General features: G+C 55.5%; 2 protein-coding genes across 3 annotated transcripts in view; both read right to left on the bottom strand.

Annotated features, from left to right (window-relative positions):
• The window catches only part of LOC310891879 (uncharacterized protein), a gene marked incomplete at its 5' end in the record, with an annotated part of 37,263 nt that overhangs the window by 12,508 nt on the left and 7,886 nt on the right, over window positions 1-16,869 (bottom strand). Inside the window, 6 exons of the mRNA XM_083854106.1 lie at window positions 2,064-2,907; window positions 3,920-4,074; window positions 5,352-5,453; window positions 6,085-6,192; window positions 6,553-6,654; window positions 7,286-7,393. Of these exons, the coding sequence (XP_083710232.1) occupies window positions 2,572-2,907; window positions 3,920-4,074; window positions 5,352-5,453; window positions 6,085-6,192; window positions 6,553-6,654; window positions 7,286-7,393 (911 nt within the window). The 3' untranslated portion in view covers window positions 2,064-2,571. The remainder of the gene's footprint in view (window positions 1-2,063; window positions 2,908-3,919; window positions 4,075-5,351; window positions 5,454-6,084; window positions 6,193-6,552; window positions 6,655-7,285; window positions 7,394-16,869) is intronic.
• Window positions 11,940-16,561, bottom strand: LOC310891882 (uncharacterized protein). Of its 2 annotated transcripts, XM_083854108.1 has the most exons (6): window positions 16,195-16,412; window positions 15,776-15,946; window positions 14,905-15,201; window positions 14,198-14,539; window positions 13,481-13,585; window positions 11,940-13,408 (listed from the first exon to the last, which is right to left on the bottom strand). In XM_083854108.1, exons 3-6 carry the CDS (start codon window positions 15,002-15,004, stop codon window positions 13,308-13,310), a joined length of 648 nt encoding a protein of 215 aa, XP_083710234.1. In that variant the 5' UTR covers window positions 15,005-15,201; window positions 15,776-15,946; window positions 16,195-16,412; the 3' UTR covers window positions 11,940-13,307. The 2 variants fall into 2 exon arrangements, with proteins under 2 accessions (XP_083710234.1, XP_083710233.1); XM_083854107.1 differs by lacking the exon at window positions 15,776-15,946 and having other exon boundaries at window positions 16,195-16,561.

Below are 16,869 nucleotides of genomic sequence, written 5' to 3' on the forward strand. Positions count from 1 at the left end.
AAATATTTGGACAGATTCAAAGTATGCCTTTGGAGTGGTCCACGTTCATGGAGTATTATGGAAAGAAAGAGGGCTGTTGTCCTCACAAGGGGCCAATATAAGATATCACGAGGAGGTGTTAAGTCTGATAAATGCGGTACAAAAACCAAAACAAGTGGCTATCATGCACTGCAAAGCCCATCAAGGACGAACCTCGAAGATATCAGAAGGGAATCGGTTGGCAGATCAAGCAGCTCGACAAATTGCTCGGAAGGTGCGGAATGTGATGGCTTTGGTACCACTCAAGGCAGGCCCCACTCGTCTTAATCTTCCCAAGGAAGCAAGATATTCGCCAGAGGATGAGAAATTAGCAGATCTCCTAAAGGCCCGAAAGAACTCTGATGGATGGTATGTAACCGCTACGGGCCAGGTAGTAATACCCCCCTTGGTGATGCGAGAAATACTTCAGATAAGACGTAATGAGTGTCACTGGGGTGCAGAGGCAATGGTAACATTTTTAAAACGTAGCATTATCTCTACACATATGTTAACAGTGGCAAAATCAGTAACGTCAAAGTGTGAGATTTGTTTGAAAAATAATCCAGTAGCAAGAAAACATGCTGAAATGGGAAGAGTGAGAGTAGGGATAGAACCAGGAGATTACTGGCAAGTTGATTTTGTAGAGTTACCTAGGACTAGGGGATATAGGTATTTGTTAGTAGGGGTTGACACCCTGTTTAGTGTTACTAATGTCAACGAAGGAAACTACCGGTGCATAGTAACACATGAAAATAGCACAGATTATGGGATAAGAGAAATATTGGTATATCCAAAATTGGATAAAGGGATATTGGTAGCCCACCAAAAAGGATCTAGAAGAAAAAGGGAGGACCAGGTACCATGGACACAAGTGGTACAGATCCCACACGGGCAATCATCAGAGAATTTACTGGTAGGATTGATTAAAGATTTTGCCATAATGAAAGGAACTGATAGAATTAAAATTCAGTTGGGCATTAGAATCTCTATTTGCACAGGTAGCTGCTTATCGAAATAGAGAAACGATTTATAAACTTACAGGACAAGTAAGGCTTTAGAGATTTTAATATCCAACTACAAGCTACAACTAAAATGGTGCTACAAAATCGATTGGCATTAGATACGCTGTTATTAACGGAACATGGAGTATGTGGATTTCTAAAAGATCGTATTGATCATTGCTGCATCCACATTCCAAATGTGACTATTGATATAGAACATGACATAGAACAACTGGCTCGAGTGGAACAAGATGCAGAACAGGAAGAGAAAGATATGACAACAAGCTGGTTGGATAAAATTCTTAGCGGATGGAATATTAGTAATTGGGTTAATGGACACAAGTGGTACAGATCCCACACGGGCAATCATCAGAGAATTTACTGGTAGGTAAAGGTAAAAAGTTCAACTCTGATGAAGACATCTTACTTCATCCCGACGACCACCCGGACGACCACCAGAGAGTGATATGCAAGCGCAGAAGGACTGATTAGATAATTAGCATACAAAGCGGGGCTAGGCGGAGCTAGGAAATGAATATGCATAGATGTGTTGTAAAACTTAATGCATATGTAATATTTTAGGAGATAAAAGAGAACTGAGTGAACAAATCGGACGAAGTTAGATTTGGGCAGGCATGCCCCTAACTTCCAGCGCCTAATAAAAGCACCTTCATATAATCACTTTGTGGCTTATGTGTCTTCGTGAATGCTAACAAGATGATCAGGTCCAACCGTTAACCGTGCACCGGTTAACCGTTAACTGAGAGCCTTCTCTCCTTCGGCTTCTGGCCCCAGACAAATCTGAGGGAGGAAGAAGCTGAGGCCTGTACATGGCAAAGGACAGAAGGTGAGGCTTGGCTGTCCCCGAGAAGACAGAGCTTCAGCCCTGTGCCCTCCAACCCTGGGCCCATCCACGGGGAGACAACTCATCCTCACCCCCAGAGGGGACTCCGGAGCTCGACCCGAGCTTTCTGCTCCTCCAAGGAGCCACATGGGAGGAGACGGCCACCCTCAAGTGAGATTTTGCAAATGAGGATCTCTTACCTTTGGTGGTGGCAGCACCTCGGGTCTCCCCTCTGGTTCCAGTTGCTTGTGCCAGCGTGTGGCAATCCCAGCCCTGACTCCAAAGAGTTAGGAATTTTTTCTTGTACTCCTTGAGGAGAGCTGAGCCGTAGGAGCGTTGGCATGGGGTGCCCTGGCCAAAATCGGCCATCCGTGCAGGGTCAGGACCTGAGGAGGGCTGGCTGTGGGGAGCCTGGCCTCGGCCCAGGATCAGGAAGGGCCCGGGCTTGTGTGTGGCTGCGGCACTGCCAGTTTGAGCAGGGGGTTCTCGGGTGAGCGCTGTGCAGGGTCGCTGCCGCGCTCACAGCCCTTCTGTCTGCTCCTGCTGTGCTGCTCCCCAGCTCCCTTCCCCTGCGTTCCCTGCATGGTGGGCACAGTCTGGCTGACCCCCAGCACCGAGGACCCTCAGGGTTACTTGTCAATCAGTCACAAAGTCCTGCTGTGGGTTCCTGGGTGTCGCTGTACATAAGACCCGGACTGCTGTGCTGTATTATTCAATGTTTATTGAAAGTGTGGCCAAGGCTGCATCCCGGGGGGGCCTGCCCCAGCCCTTGGAAGAGGGTGGAGGGGGCCGTGGAGGTGATGTCTGTGCCCACGAGGACTGGGGGATACTGGGCCGGTCGCGTGCCTTCCATTGGTCTGCTGCCGTGCGTGGGGGCTGTGGAGGCCGGGCTGGTGGCAGGCGGGTCGGTCTTCCAGGCACTGATGGTGGCCGCTGGTGTCGGGCCTGGCTCTCAGGCGTACGACGGTGGTCAGGCTGCCTGTAGGGGCTCACGGAGCGGCTGCGGGTGTCAATGTCTGGGCTGCCTGGGCTGTGGCGAGGCGCCTGCGGAGACAGGAATTTGCTGAGGCCGTGCTGCGGTGCCAGGCGGGTGCGAGGCAGCAGGGTGCAGGCACCCGGCTGTGCGTGAGCTGTGGGCACACAGTGCTCTGTGCAGAAAACAGGGTGCCCTGTGCCCTCGGCTGGGACTCTGCTCCCCTCCACATCCTGCCCCAGCTTGTCTCCTCCCCAGCGGCTCGCCAGCCATCCTGACCTGCCTGCTCTGCACGTGCTGTCCCAGCAAGAAGACCTGGCCCCCGCAGAGACAGGGGTCCACAGCCGGGCTCTGCAGGGCCCGGTCACCACAGCCACCGACTGCCCTTTTTCAGAGCGCCTTGCAAGGACCAGTACTCAGCTCCCTGCCCAGCCCTGGCCCTGGCCCAACAAGGTGACGGCCTCGGCTCCCTGTTCGGTGAGGTGCTGCCCATCCGCTCTTTGGGATGTGTAATTAAACACACAAGCTCTGTGTGTGCTGAAGACACGCACGCTGGCAGCGCTCAGGTGCGGCTGTGACACACCGACTGCCCCTCTCCAAGGCAATGCCCGCAGCTGGCAGGGCTCATCCCCATGCTCCCAGTAGCTGGCACACCTTGGCTGAGGCGGACACCTGCAATTCAGGGCATCCCAGAACAGGGTGCCTTGTGCTGGGGGGGAACTGGCACTGCTGCGCTTCTCTCTCCGATGGCACCCTCTCTCAGCTCCTGCATTTCTCTTCCTGACCTCGCTTTGCCTACGGCTGTCCCTGGCTCTGCTCTTGCTGCGGAAGGGCCAAGCTTCGCTAAGACCAGCAACAGAAAAATGGGCTCCAGAACAGAATGCCCAGGAATTAGAGGCCACCTAAAGCACTGGACAGCAGAAATTTCAGAAGAGTCTGGTCAAAAACTAACTGCTCACTTCACAATACGCTAACGACAACTGCTTCCTGGCTGGCAGCAGCCATATAATAATGTTAACAAAGATACGGTAAAGAATTTGGGAGGGGGAGAGGAGGAGAGGGAGCGGGGGAACAACAACTCACTGGTTTTTCTGCCTCCAACGCCCCACAAGCACACAGCACGCAGCACGCAACTGTCCCAAGCAGGACGAGAACCAAGAATGCCACAGCGCCTCCTACGCAGTAACTTCGGAAATTCTGGGGCTTTGCGGTGTTTGCATTGTTCTCCCCATCCACGCCTGCAAGAACAATTGTGGACATTGCTGTGTCCTGCGCACTACTGGTAATCTCACAGGAGGTCTGGCATTGCCAGGAAGTGTTCTGTTTCATTTGGTTAGCATCTTTGAGCAAGTGAAAATCCTCAGGCCGCAATGCTTCCTGAGGTTCAGCAGAAGCTGGGGAATCTGCCAAAGGCACTGCAACTCAAGGCACTCTGGAGCCTCCCTTTTGCCTCTCAGCTTTGTTTTCCCTCCATCCTTTGTTTTCCCTGCCATAATGCTGAGGGCCCAGTGTCTCAGGTTTGCTCCCCCAGCTCTTTGGAGTTCTAAAAGGTCTTAGGTGCTTGCCCACCTTCGCTGCTCGAGGCACACTCGGAGCCTTAGGGACAAAACTGAACAAAATTCGGGAGCCCAGGAGTGCCAGTGAGGCAGTGCCCCATCTGCACTGAGTCAGGGCACCACTCTGGGCCTCAGCTCACAGGAGGGGTCCCATTTCCCATTGTCTGCTCAGTGGGCTTCTGACGGCCTCGTTCCCCCAAGAGCAAAGTTCCAAAATCCCTGGGAACTGGGTGCGCTGGGAGGTGACCCCTCTCTAACCACAGCCACAGAGCTTTGTGAGCGTCCCTCCGCTGCACTGCTGTCACAGCCCGGGGAAGACAGCCATCCTCAGGGAGCCACTCCTGTCTTCCTCTGCAACACTTGCTGCCTACTGACACTCTTGGGTTTGGCTGCTGACATGAGCTGCAAGAGCGGGCACCAGGGCAAGAACCTGCACACGCATGCTGGTTCTGGTTGGTGACAGCGGATGACCAAGAAACAGCCTTTACCGGGTGGGGCAGTTGACTTCATTGCCTCTGTTCTTTTGCCAGGGAGCGGCAGTGTGCGACCGCTTCCTTGCCAAAGCACCTCCTTCGGCACAGTCTCTCTAACCATCCCTTTAGAAAGAACACAGGACTGTGTGACTACAAGGAACTGCTCCTCCTTGAACCGTATTCTGGGCACAGTTGCAAGCACACACCAGTTGTTGCTGCTGGCTGGATACCAAAGTTTGCACGGAACAGCTCGGACCACTTATGGTAGTGCTGGGCTAGCAGCTGCCCCCGGGACACGGTGTGACCCACAAGCGGCAGTAGAGGCTCTCGGCCATCTCTGGCGCTCACCAGTGCCTGCTAGGTGTGAAATTGAGTGTCTCCGCTCTGATCCATCCCTTCCTGCTGTGCAGGTTACAGTGTGTCCACACATGGATTTAGAACCTCAGCTTCCCAAGTCTTACGGCGGACAGAGTGAAATATACCCACCAGGTGCTGCCTTCTCTAAGTCCTTTCTAATTTCCTCTATGATGTGAGAGTACCTCACGGAAAGTTTTCTTCCTTTAGCTTTATCCTTTGCTCTTAGAGGACCTGAACAGAAAGTAGGAAGTTAACTTTGGCACCAGTGCAATTTGGAGAAGCAGGGCTTAGTTTGTGAAGTCAGTGAAATGGCTACCCACTGCTGGGATACCAGCTGGGCTCCAGCGCAGGAAGCAGCCGAGGGTCTGGCAAAGCCCTCCCTGGGGACACTTCTGCAACCAAAGACCCGTGAGAAGTTTCTGTCACATCAACACCTACATCAGTAGCTCTATGGCAGTGCCCTGTTTGCACTGGGTCAGGGCATCACTCTGGGCCTCAGCTCACAGGAGGGGTCCCGTTTCCCATCGTCTGCTCAATGGGCTTCTGACGGCCTCGTTCCCCCAAGAGCAAGGTTCCAAAATCCCTGGGAACTGGGTGCGCTGGGAGGTGACCCCTCTCTAACCACAGCCACAGAGCTTTGTGAGCGTCTCTCCGCTGCACTGCTCTCACATGCTGTCACAGCCCGGGGAAGACAGCCATCCTCAGGGAGCCACTCCTGCCTTCCTCTGCAACACTTGCTGCCTACTGACACTCTTGGGTTTGGCTGCTGACATGAGCTGCAAGAGCGGGTACCAGGGCAAGAACCTGCACACGCATGCTGGTTCTGGTTGGTGACAGCGGATGACCAAGAAACAGCCTTTACCTGGTGGGGCAGTTGCCTGTGTTGCCCCTGTAATTTTGCCAGGGAGTGGCAGCTTGCGACCGCTTCCTCGCCAAAGCACCTCCTTCGGCACAGTCTCTCTAACCAGCCCTTTAGAAAGAAAGCAGGACAGTGTGACTACAAGGAACTGCTCCTCCTTGAACCATATTCTGGGCACAGCTGCAAGCACACACCAGTTGCTGCTGGCTGGATACCAATGTTTGCACGGAACAGCTCGGACCACTTATGGTAGTGCTGGGCTAGCAGCTGCCCCTGGGACACGGCGTGACCCACAAGCGGCAGCAGAGGCTCTCGGCCTTCTCTGGCGCTCACCAGTGCCTGCCAGGTGTGAAATTGAGTGTCTCCGCTCTGATCCATCCCTTCCTGCTGTGCAGGTTACAGTGTGTCCACACATGGATTTAGAACCTCAGCTTCCCAAGTCTTATGGCGGACAGAGTGAAATATACCCACCAGGTGCTGCCTTCTCGAAGTACTTTCTGATTTTCCCTGTGATTTGAGAGGACCTCAGGGAAGGTTTTACTCTTTCAGCTTTATCTTTTGCTCTTAGAGGACCTGAAGAGAAAGTAGGAAGTTAACTTTGGCACCAGTGCAATTTGGAGGACCAGGGCTTAGTTTGTGAAGTCAGTGAAATGACTTCCCACCCCTGGGATACCAGCTGGGCTCCAGCGCAGGAAGCAGCCGAGGGTCTGGCAAAGCCCTCCCTGGGGACACTTCTGCAACCAAAGCCCCGTGAGAAGTTTCTGTCACATCGACACCTACATCAGTAGCTCTATGGCAGTGCCCTGTTTGCACTGGGTCAGGGCATCACTCTGGGCCTCAGCTCACAGGAGGGGTCCCGTTTCCCATCGTCTGCTCAATGGGCTTCTCATGGCCTCGTTCCCCCAAGAGCAAGGTTCCAAAATCCCTGGGAACTGGGTGCGCTGGGAGGTGACCCCTCTCTAACCACAGCCACAGAGCTTTGTGAGCGTCTCTCCGCTGCACTGCTCTCACATGCTGTCACAGCCCGGGGAAGACAGCCACCCTCAGGGAGCCACTCCTGCCTTCCTCTGCAACACTTGCTGCCTACTGACACTCTTGGGTTTGGCTGCTGACATGAGCTGCAAGAGCGGGTACCAGGGCAAGAACCTGCACACGCATGCTGGTTCTGGTTGGTGACAGCGGATGACCAAGAAACAGCCTTTACCTGGTGGGGCAGTTGACTTCACTGGCTCTGTTCTTTTGCCAGGGAGTGGCAGCTTGCGACCGCTTCCTCGCCAAAGCACCTCCTTCGGCACAGTCTCTCTAACCAGCTCTTTAGAAAGAAAGCAGGACAGTGTGACTACAAGGAACTGCTCCTCCTTGAACCATATTCTGGGCACAGCTGCAAGCACACACCTGTTGCTGCTGGCTGGATACCAATGTTTGCACGGAACAGCTCGGACCACTTATGGTAGTGCTGGGCTAGCAGCTGCCCCTGGGACACGGCGTGACCCACAAGCGGCAGCAGAGGCTCTCGGCCTTCTCTGGCGCTCACCAGTGCCTGCCAGGTGTGAAATTGAGTGTCTCCGCTCTGATCCATCCCTTCCTGCTGTGCAGGTTACGGTGTGTCCACACATGGATTTAGAACCTCAGCTTCCCAAGTCTTATGGCGGACAGAGTGAAATATACCCACCAGGTGCTGCCTCCTCTAACTCCTTTATGAGATCCTCTATGATGTCAGGGGATGTTGGGGAAGATTTTCTTATTTCAGCATTGTCCTTTGCTCTTAGAGGACCTGAACAGAAAGTAGGAAGTTAACTTTGGCACCAGTGCAATTTGGAGAAGCAGGGCTTCGTTTGTGAAGTCAGTGAAATGACTTCCCACCCCTGGGATACCAGCTGGGCTCCAGCGCAGGAAGCAGCCGAGGATCTGGCAAAGCCCTCCCTGGGGACACTTCTGCAACCAAAGCCCCGTGAGAAGTTTCTGTCACATCGACACCTACATCAGTAGCTCTATGGCAGTGCCCTGTTTGCACTGGGTCAGGGCATCACTCTGGGCCTCAGCTCACAGGAGGGGTCCCGTTTCCCATCGTCTGCTCAATGGGCTTCTCATGGCCTCGTTCCCCCAAGAGCAAGGTTCCAAAATCCCTGGGAACTGGGTGCGCTGGGAGGTGACCCCTCTCTAGCCACAGCCACAGAGCTTTGTGAGCGTCTCTCCGCTGCACTGCTCTCACATGCTGTCACAGCCCGGGGAAGACAGCCATCCTCAGGGAGCCACTCCTGCCTTCCTCTGCAACACTTGCTGCCTACTGACACTCTTGGGTTTGGCTGCTGACATGAGCTGCAAGAGCGGGTACCAGGGCAAGAACCTGCACACGCATGCTGGTTCTGGTTGGTGACAGCGGATGACCAAGAAACAGCCTTTACCTGGTGGGGCAGTTGACTTCACTGGCTCTGTTCTTTTGCCAGGGAGCGGCAGTGTGCGACCGCTTCCTCGCCAAAGCACCTTCTTCGGCACAGTCTCTCTAACCAGCCCTTTAGAAAGAAAGCAGGACAGTGTGACCCTAAGGAACCGCTCCTCCTTTCGAGGACGGTATCTTTGAAAGGTAGTGCTTCTCAAAAGACATCCCTAAAGTTTAGAAGCTACGGCCTGGGCTTCTGGGGGAGGTACTCACTACTCCAAACAACATGTCATTCACAAAGAAAAATCTAAGTGTTCGACTCCTGGCAGTCTACCAGCACAGACAGCAAAATCTGGCCTGCTGCGAGACCAGGAGATTGCAGGAGATCTTCTTGTTCACATCGCACATAGTGCATTTTTGGCACACTGCAAGATGTTGCTCAATTCGTGCCTTCAAAGAGGACAGAAAAAAGCTGCATCCAGTTCAGAGGCAGGAACAGCCCTTCTGAGAAGCATGTCCATCCCATCATGCTGACTCCATCCCATGGGAAGGGCAAGAGTCACACACATCAGGCTGAGCCGCAAGCTCTTGAACCATGTTGTGGGCACAGTTGTGGGCATCAGGGAAGAGCCCACAGTCCCCAAACAAGAGGAGAAGCACAGCCAAGTCATTTGAAACCCAACTAGAATTGGACAGCTAAATCAGCTGAAACTGAGGTAAGCGCCAAGGGTGCTTTTCCCCTGCAGTGACATGTGTCTCCCGGCAAATGAGACAGCAAGGACTGCTTGGGCTGTGCCTCCTGCCTTGAACTCGCCCAGCTGCAAGCAGCGCTGTGCGGGAGCTGAACACAAGTTCAGCAGAAGCCCTTTGCTGCTGGCTGGATACCAATGTTTGCACGGAACAGCTCGGACCACTTATGGTAGTGCTGGGCTAGCAGCTGCCCCTGGGACACGGCGTGACCCACAAGCGGCAGCAGAGGCTCTCGGCCTTCTCTGGCGCTCACCAGTGCCTGCCAGGTGTGAAATTGAGTGTCTCCGCTCTGATCCATCCCTTCCTGCTGTGCAGGTTACGGTGTGTCCACACATGGATTTAGAACCTCAGCTTCCCAAGTCTTATGGCGGACAGAGTGAAATATACCCACCACGTGCTGCCTCGTCTAACTCCTTTATGAGATCCTCTATGATGTCAGGGGATGTTGGGGAAGATTTTCTTATTTCAGCATTGTCCTTTGCTCTTAGAGGACCTGAACAGAAAGTAGGAAGTTAACTTTGGCACCAGTGCAATTTGGAGAAGCAGGGCTTCGTTTGTGAAGTCAGTGAAATGACTACCCACCCCTGGGATACCAGCTGGGCTCCAGCGCAGGAAGCAGCCGAGGGTCTGGCAAAGCCCTCCCTGGGGACACTTCTGCAACCAAAGCCCCGTGAGAAGTTTCTGTCCCAGCGCCATCTACATCAATAGCTCAGTAGGAGAGCATACCAGGGCTCGTGCCTTGACAGGGCACACACACGTGCCGGTCTATACCCTCCCACCTGCAGAGATGCCTGGCTGACGTTTGGGCTTTGAGCTGGCAGCTCTCAAAGGAAGTCAAAAGCCACAACTTACCCAGGCCATCTCCCAGAGCTTCAGTCCTGGAACCCATCTGGGAGCCTGGATCACCTTCGCCTTCGGTCCCATCTGTAAACACAAGTGGAGTCCCTCCTGTGAACTACGCCAACATACTCCTTCTGACCAGAGTGACAGAGAATGCGGTTCAAAGAGGGGACTGCTCCACGGCACTCGTCTCTCCCTGCCACTCCAGAGCATCTTGCAAACAGTTGCTGGGTGCCTGCAGTGGCACCGTGCTGGTACAAACTAAGCGTGCGTGGAGCTGCCCGGAGAAGGGCCCTCCCCGTGCCCACCCCAGGTCTCAACTCAAGCGCAAGGTGCCTGCTGGCTCTGCAGCACCTAGATGCTCCTGCCTTCCGCTGACTTACCTGGCAGATTAACCTGAGGCTCGTGGTCCACATCAGGCTGAGGTGTCGAGTAGCCAGAGCCTACGAGAACTGCTGCAATCAAGCACAGAAGAGAAACATTCCCCGTGCATGGTGTGATCTACCTCTTCCTTAGTGACCTGCAGCGACTGGAGGGGGCTCAGGCAAGGATGTGGGACCCAGACACGAGCCAGGATTTCCAAAGCCGCAAAGGGGCCTGCTGAGCTGGAGGCTCCCTCTTGGCCTCTTCCCAAATCCTCTCTCCAGGCTGTGCGCAACACCCCGCAGGGACCACGCCGCCAAAGATGTGGCCCCTCAGGTGTTTCTTACGGGAAGATCTCTGCTGGACACAAAGGAAGACCCCACTGCAGGGGGAGCGTGCAGACCCCGGGAAAAATGATCATCCATGTTTGTCATGGAGAAGCCCCCTGGCCAGTGAGCAGCTGAACCCTTGCTGAGCTAGCTCAACAAACCCTTAACAAACAGCAAGGAAATGAACACGGACAACTTACCACCTGTGGGACCCATACTGGCAGGCTCAGGAGCAGGATTCCATGGAGGCACTTGACCAGTACTGCCTGTGGGCACAAGTGGGATCAGACACAGGTAAGGGGAGCTTCCATTGCCTCTTGGGGCCTGCCTCTTCCTCAGTGACCGGGAGGCACTGGCTGGGGCTCAGGTAATGACATGGCCCAAACAGGAAGAAAAGCCTGGGTTCTTCCCTCTCTGTGGAGAGGGGCAGGGGTGGCATCTCTCCAAGTGAAGAAATATTCAGGGCTCATTTGTGCAAGCCCCCTCACGGCACAAACGCGCTTGGAAGACCCCGAATAAACTATTACAGCCCATTAGCCATCTTCCTTCAAGGAAGCACACTCGCAACGTACCTCGGGGATCCTCCTGAGGCTCCAAACCATGATCCAGCTGAGAAGCTGGATATGGAGAAGCAACACCGTCATCATCTAAAATCAAGCAGAGATGAGAGACGTTGCCATGGCATGCTGTGCTCTCCCTCTTCCCCAGCACCCTGCAGTGACTGAGGGGGCTGAGGCAATGTCACGGGACAAAGATGCAGGTGGAAATTTCCCAAGAGGGGCCAGCGGCCTCAGCCCCACAGGGGCTCAGACCCGGGCTTCTCGGCCCCAGCGCCGCTCCCGGCCCCCCCGGCAGGAAACAACCCCGCAGCAGCCACGGCCCCACCGTGCCACCCTGCGGGGCTTCTGCCTCCTGCCTGCCCCCTGCCCGCGGTGCCCGCCCGGCCCTGCTGCCATCCCGTCCCCGTCCCCTCCATCCATACGCGTGCCGCGCAGCACCATGCCGCCCAGGGTTTGGTGTTGGCCCCGGCCCTGCCCACCCACCTGCTCCCGGTGGTCGCCATGGCGCAGCCTGGGCACCCCGGGCACACAGGGCCACCAGCAGGAGGAAGAGGACGCAGGCAGGGGCCGTGGCTCCCCACACTCGCACCATGCTTCCACCACCGCCGCTGCAGCTGCAGCTACTGCTGCTGTCAGGACCGGTGCGGAGCAGTGCCTGTGGGCTGGCCCAGCGTCACAATGGGGTGTCGGGATGTCACGGCCCAGCACTGCATCACCGAGAGGTATTGTGACCTCGCAGCCCTCCCGGTGTCACGGAGCAGCGTTGGGACCTCATGGCCCGGCAGCACGCTCCCTCCCCTCTATCGATTCTTTCTCATCCACTGCTGGCTGCCGGGGGCTGAGGGCATGGCAGAAAGAGGCTGGAGGGGAAGGAAGGCTGCGAGGTGGAGATAAGGCCGCGGAGGACAGGAGAGAGCGGTTCCGCTATCCTCATATCTCACAGCCTCATACTGCCCCAAAGTCGCTCTGTATCCCATCGGCAGGGTCGCCATCTCCTTCCTGCCCCCATATCCCTCCCCAGCAGCCTGCCGTATCCCCAAAGCCCCCTGTCCTTAGTGCCATCCATAGCCAGATTTCCCAGCGCGCCCCCATCAGCTCAGGTTCCCGTATTGATCACGCAGCTTCCCCACATCCCTGCATTCCCCTCATATCCAGTGCTGGTGGCATGCCATATCCCATAGCCCCGCACATGCCCCAAATATCCACCACTCACTCCTTAACGTCCCACCCCAATATCCCCCCAGTTCCCTGTACGCCACCCCCAGGGGCTCAAATGCCACCTCCACATTTTCACACGTTCCCAGTCTCTGCATTTCCAGCATCCTCCTGTTGCAGCCCCACAGCTCCCACGTATATGGGCTATGGGACATTCCCCTCCAAAAGCCCAAACACCAGAGCCCCCAGCCACCCACCCCACCTGCAGCGGCTCTCCCACCCCTCCCTGGATGCCCTAACATCCCTAACACACCGGGACAACCAGGCGAGGTGACAGCGGTGGCCATCCAGTTAATGACACGCACAAGGGCTTGTTCTGATTTGGGGGCTCTCCTTCCACCTTTTTTCTTCTCCTTCACCTCTCCAACCTGCTCTTCCCACCGTCGTGCCCTCCTCGATGCTCCTGGCATCCCTTTTCTTCCCCATCCCTCTCTCACTCTGTCTCAGCCTCTGTCCATGCTTTCATTTTTCACTCACACTGTTTGTCTCTCCATTTCATTTCTCACCCTTTCTCACTCCTTTCTTTTTCCTCACAATTTCCATTTTTATTTCTGGTCTTTCTTCATTTTCTCTTTCACAATCACCCTTCCCGACAACGTCCATGTCTCCTCCCTCCCCTCTACCACGTGAAACGACCCCTTTCTACTTCTTTCATCCTCCCAGGAACCCTTTCTTGCTTTGTTTTCCCACAGGTGAGCACCTGTTTGGCTGCACACCAGTCTTTTGGGATGCGTCTTCAGCAGGGAGCGGTCTTTAGGGGGTGGAATCGCCCACAGCATCTTCCTCTCATTAGTGTTCCTCATACTTATTCTCCTCCTGAAGGGTGTGTGGGGATCTGGCGTGCAGCTGGGAGATCCCGGCAGGGCTGGCTCCAGACAGGAACGAGGCGTCTGCGGGAAGGAGCGAGGTGGGCGGTGGGGAGCCCAAAGGTGGGGCGATTCCCCCCTCAGCTCAGGGTGTACCTTTGGTTCTCCCCCGGGCCCAGAAGAAGAGGAGGATGAGGCTGTTGATGGTGAGGAAGCAGCCGCCCACAACCAGGAGCCGTAGAAGAAGGAAGCAGCTCTTCCCTGCAAGAGGGTGGGACAGGTTAGGAGATGTAGACACAGTTCATGCGTGCTGACGGAGGGAAGGCTGTGAGCATCGTTCCGCCACCATCTCTCTTTCCCTTTCCCCACCCCTCCGTCTCCAGGCATTCTGCTCAGGTCCTGAGTGCTGAACACCCAAAGACTTTCCCCGCTTGCTTGGCTCTGCAGGAGGCACTGAGAAATTTGGGAACAATGGCTCGGGAGGCCAAGGAGAGGCTGATGAGCCATAAAGGTGGACAGAGGGATGCTCGATACTTGTTTGGGGTGGTTGGGGTGGTGGAAGGGCTGAGAGGGAGGGAGAGGTGGGTGCAAGACTGGGTGGGCTGAGTCATGGACAGAAGGATGGTGATCGGATAGATAGAGCAGCTGCCCGGTGCAAAAATCAGCTAGTTTGGAGAGGAACGTACAGGGACTGGAATGGAATCGTTTCAGGAAAAAATGGAGAGAGGGAGGGACAGACGGATGGACAGATGGAGAGAGGGATGGTTTAATGGGCTGGTTACTGGATGGATGGATGGATGGATGGATGGATGGATGGGTTGGTGGTGGATGGACTGACAGATTGTTAGGTGGGTGGATGGATGGCCAGCTCACCTTTCTTTTGGGCATTTATACTGATAGACACGGCTTGGCTTGTGAAGGACGGGATCCACCTCTCAGGCTTTTTTTCCTCATACTTGCAGGTAAAGTTTCCACTCTGTTGGGGACCAGCACGTGGGAGCTGGAGGACCATGGAAGTCCTTAAATTGCCCCCGTGATCTGCTGCATTGTCCTCAGAGCCTTCTGTCGTAGGGAGGACCTCTTGGCCATCCCTGTAGAAGTGAAACCTCCGTACAGTGGCGTCTCCAGGGGCCTTACAGATGATGCTCAGGAGATCTCCTGCCATCACCTCTCCCAGCGGGGACTCCACCATCAGCAGGGGCTGGGGAAGGTGGTCTGAGAAAAGGGGAGGAATAAATGGAGACGTAGCAATAAGGACAGCACAAACGGATCTCCAGTTGTTTGCCTTCCCACTGCATGCAGCAAAGCTTGGGATTGTAGGCTTCCTGCCACGACATGAGAAGAGCGCCAGTGGCAGCCACCTTCCAGACCATGCTGGTCCCAGAAAGATAAATCCTCCACCCAGAAATCCTACTGATTTTGGCGATGGGCTGGGTTAAACCACAAAGCCCACCAATCCTGATTTCCAGGTGAGTTGTCACATTGCGGGGCGATAGCTGACACCCACGTTTGGGCATCTGAATAGTTCTCAGAGAGGAGGGAGAAAGCAGAGAGAAAGATAAAGAAATCACACAGCTCACCTCCAATCTTGATCACCAGTTTTTCGCTGGTTGGGGATATGAGCTGCTTCCGACCTTGCTTGAGGGAATAGCTGCAGAAATGCGGCCCCCTGTGTTGCATTCGGGAGAGGACGAACTCAAACGTGTAGTTATTCGTCGAGCTAAATCCTGAAACTGCCCAGCCAGCCTCGCCAAAAATTTGGTACGTCAGCTTCCCAGTGATGCTGGGGGGAGTGGTGCACACCAGCGTGACAGCGTCTCCAAAGAAATATTCCTTCTGTCCCTGCAGCACCCAGAGGGTCGGGGCAGGGACTGCGGCTGGGGGATAGAGAGGGAGACAGGCAGGGGGGACGGAGGTGAGGTGCAAGGAGCAGAGGCAGAAGGGACTAACTCCACGCAAAGAAAAGAAACTGGCTTTCATTTCAAGGAATACAATAAAGCACAGAGGGGACCTCGTAGAGCAGAAATGTCTCTGGGCTATGGCTCATTTTATCTCCTTGGGATTCAGCACAAGGTTGCGTCCCGCTGCGGGAAGTGATGAAAGAAAGGAGACTGCAAAAACCCTTTCCACACCCTGGGCAGCTTTGCCATGCCGGCAGAAATGTCCTTAATGTGCTTTCAAGCAATTTTATTTTTTTTTGCTGCAACTTGGTAATTTATGAAAATAGGAAATGGGGAAGGGGGGTTGAAAAGGCTAAGGGTGAAGGGTAAAACCCGTCGCTGATGCTCCTCCACAGCAGCCACTGGGAAAACACGTTTGGTCTCCACCTCCCTACCTGCCCCCAGCTGCAAACCCTACAAAAATACCATTGACCCACACCCAAAATAGGAGGAGCAGGTGTGGGAAGGAGAGGGCCGGGAAGGGGTTGGGTCTCAAGGGGTTTCCACTCACCACCAGTGTGTTGACACGAGGCAGGACCTCAACAAAGTGAGATAACGAAAAATCCCCAGCACCCAATTTCACCACTGGGTTGTTATGGGGAGGGGGAATGAGGCTGAGGGTCTCCCAGACAGTCACACCTGTGGGACCCCAAATCCAGCCGTGCCCCCAGCAGCTCAGCCCCTGTTTAAGGAGACCCCAGAGGAGTTACCTTCCTCGGAGACCATCTGGCGATGTTAAGGCCCCCCCCCCCCCCCCAGATTACTAAGACTCCCCCTCCCCAAGCCATTAAGGACCCTCCCTGAGACCCCCCCAAGCATATTAAGGACCCCCCCCGGGCATTAAGCCCCCTTCCCCCCCCCCGGGATATTAAGGAACCCCTGGGATATTAAGGCCCCCCCCATGGATTTTAAGCCCCCCCCCGGGCCCACCTCGGCCTCGCTCCGCCGGGGGAGGCTCTCCCGCAGCGGCCGGGCCTGGAGCTCCGGGAGGCCGAGGGCGGCCTGGGCCCGCAGCGCCGCCAGCAGCGATCGCTTCTCCCGCAGCGACCAGGCCGCGGCCCGGGGCCTCCCCGCCGGGGCCTCGGCGAAGCGGGCCGGGACCAGGCGGGGCCGGGGGGGAGGCTTCATGGCGCGGGGAGATGGCGTCAGGGCGACGAAACGGGGTGGAAACGGGGGGAGCTGGGAGGGAACGGCCCGCCGGGGGGTGCTGGGAGATGTGGTTCGGGGGGGGAGGAGAAAGGGACAGCAGGTCTACCCAAAGGCTGCTGCTGGGAGGCTTCATTAGGGGCGTAATTAGGGTTACATTTAAGGTAGTTTGGAGAAAGAGAAGGCGCAGGGTCCTGTTGCGTGTGGGGCTGTGTAAAGGCTCCCAAAGGGAGGTCAGGTCTACCCAAAGGCTTGGGTTGACAGGCTTAATTAGGGGTGTAATTAGGGTTAGGCTTAATATCCTGGGGGGGGGGTTGGGGGGGTCCCAGGGAGGATCCTTAATGGCTTGGGGGGGGGGGTCTTAGTGGCTATGGGGGGGGCCTTAATTAGGGTTAGGGTCTGGAGAGAGAGAAGGCGCAGAGTCCTGTTGTGTGGGGTTGCATAAAGGCTCCCCAGGGG

Source organism: Anser anser (genome assembly GCF_964211835.1).
Source record: "Anser anser genome assembly, contig: HAP1_SCAFFOLD_151, whole genome shotgun sequence".
In the NCBI taxonomy this organism is placed as follows: Eukaryota; Metazoa; Chordata; class Aves; order Anseriformes; family Anatidae; genus Anser; species Anser anser.

Excerpts from the sequence above, each read along its gene's own strand:
- LOC310891882 (XM_083854107.1), bottom strand. The coding sequence starts at position 16,546 with ATGAAGCCTCCCAGCAGCAGCCTTTGGGTAGACCTGCTGTCCCTTTCT. Across the intron at positions 15,202-16,194 it reads CCCGGCGGAGCGAGGCCGAG|CCGCAGTCCCTGCCCCGACC; the intron begins GTGGGCCCGGGG and ends TCTATCCCCCAG. Across the intron at positions 14,540-14,904 it reads ACTGGTGATCAAGATTGGAG|ACCACCTTCCCCAGCCCCTG; the intron begins GTGAGCTGTGTG and ends CCCTTTTCTCAG.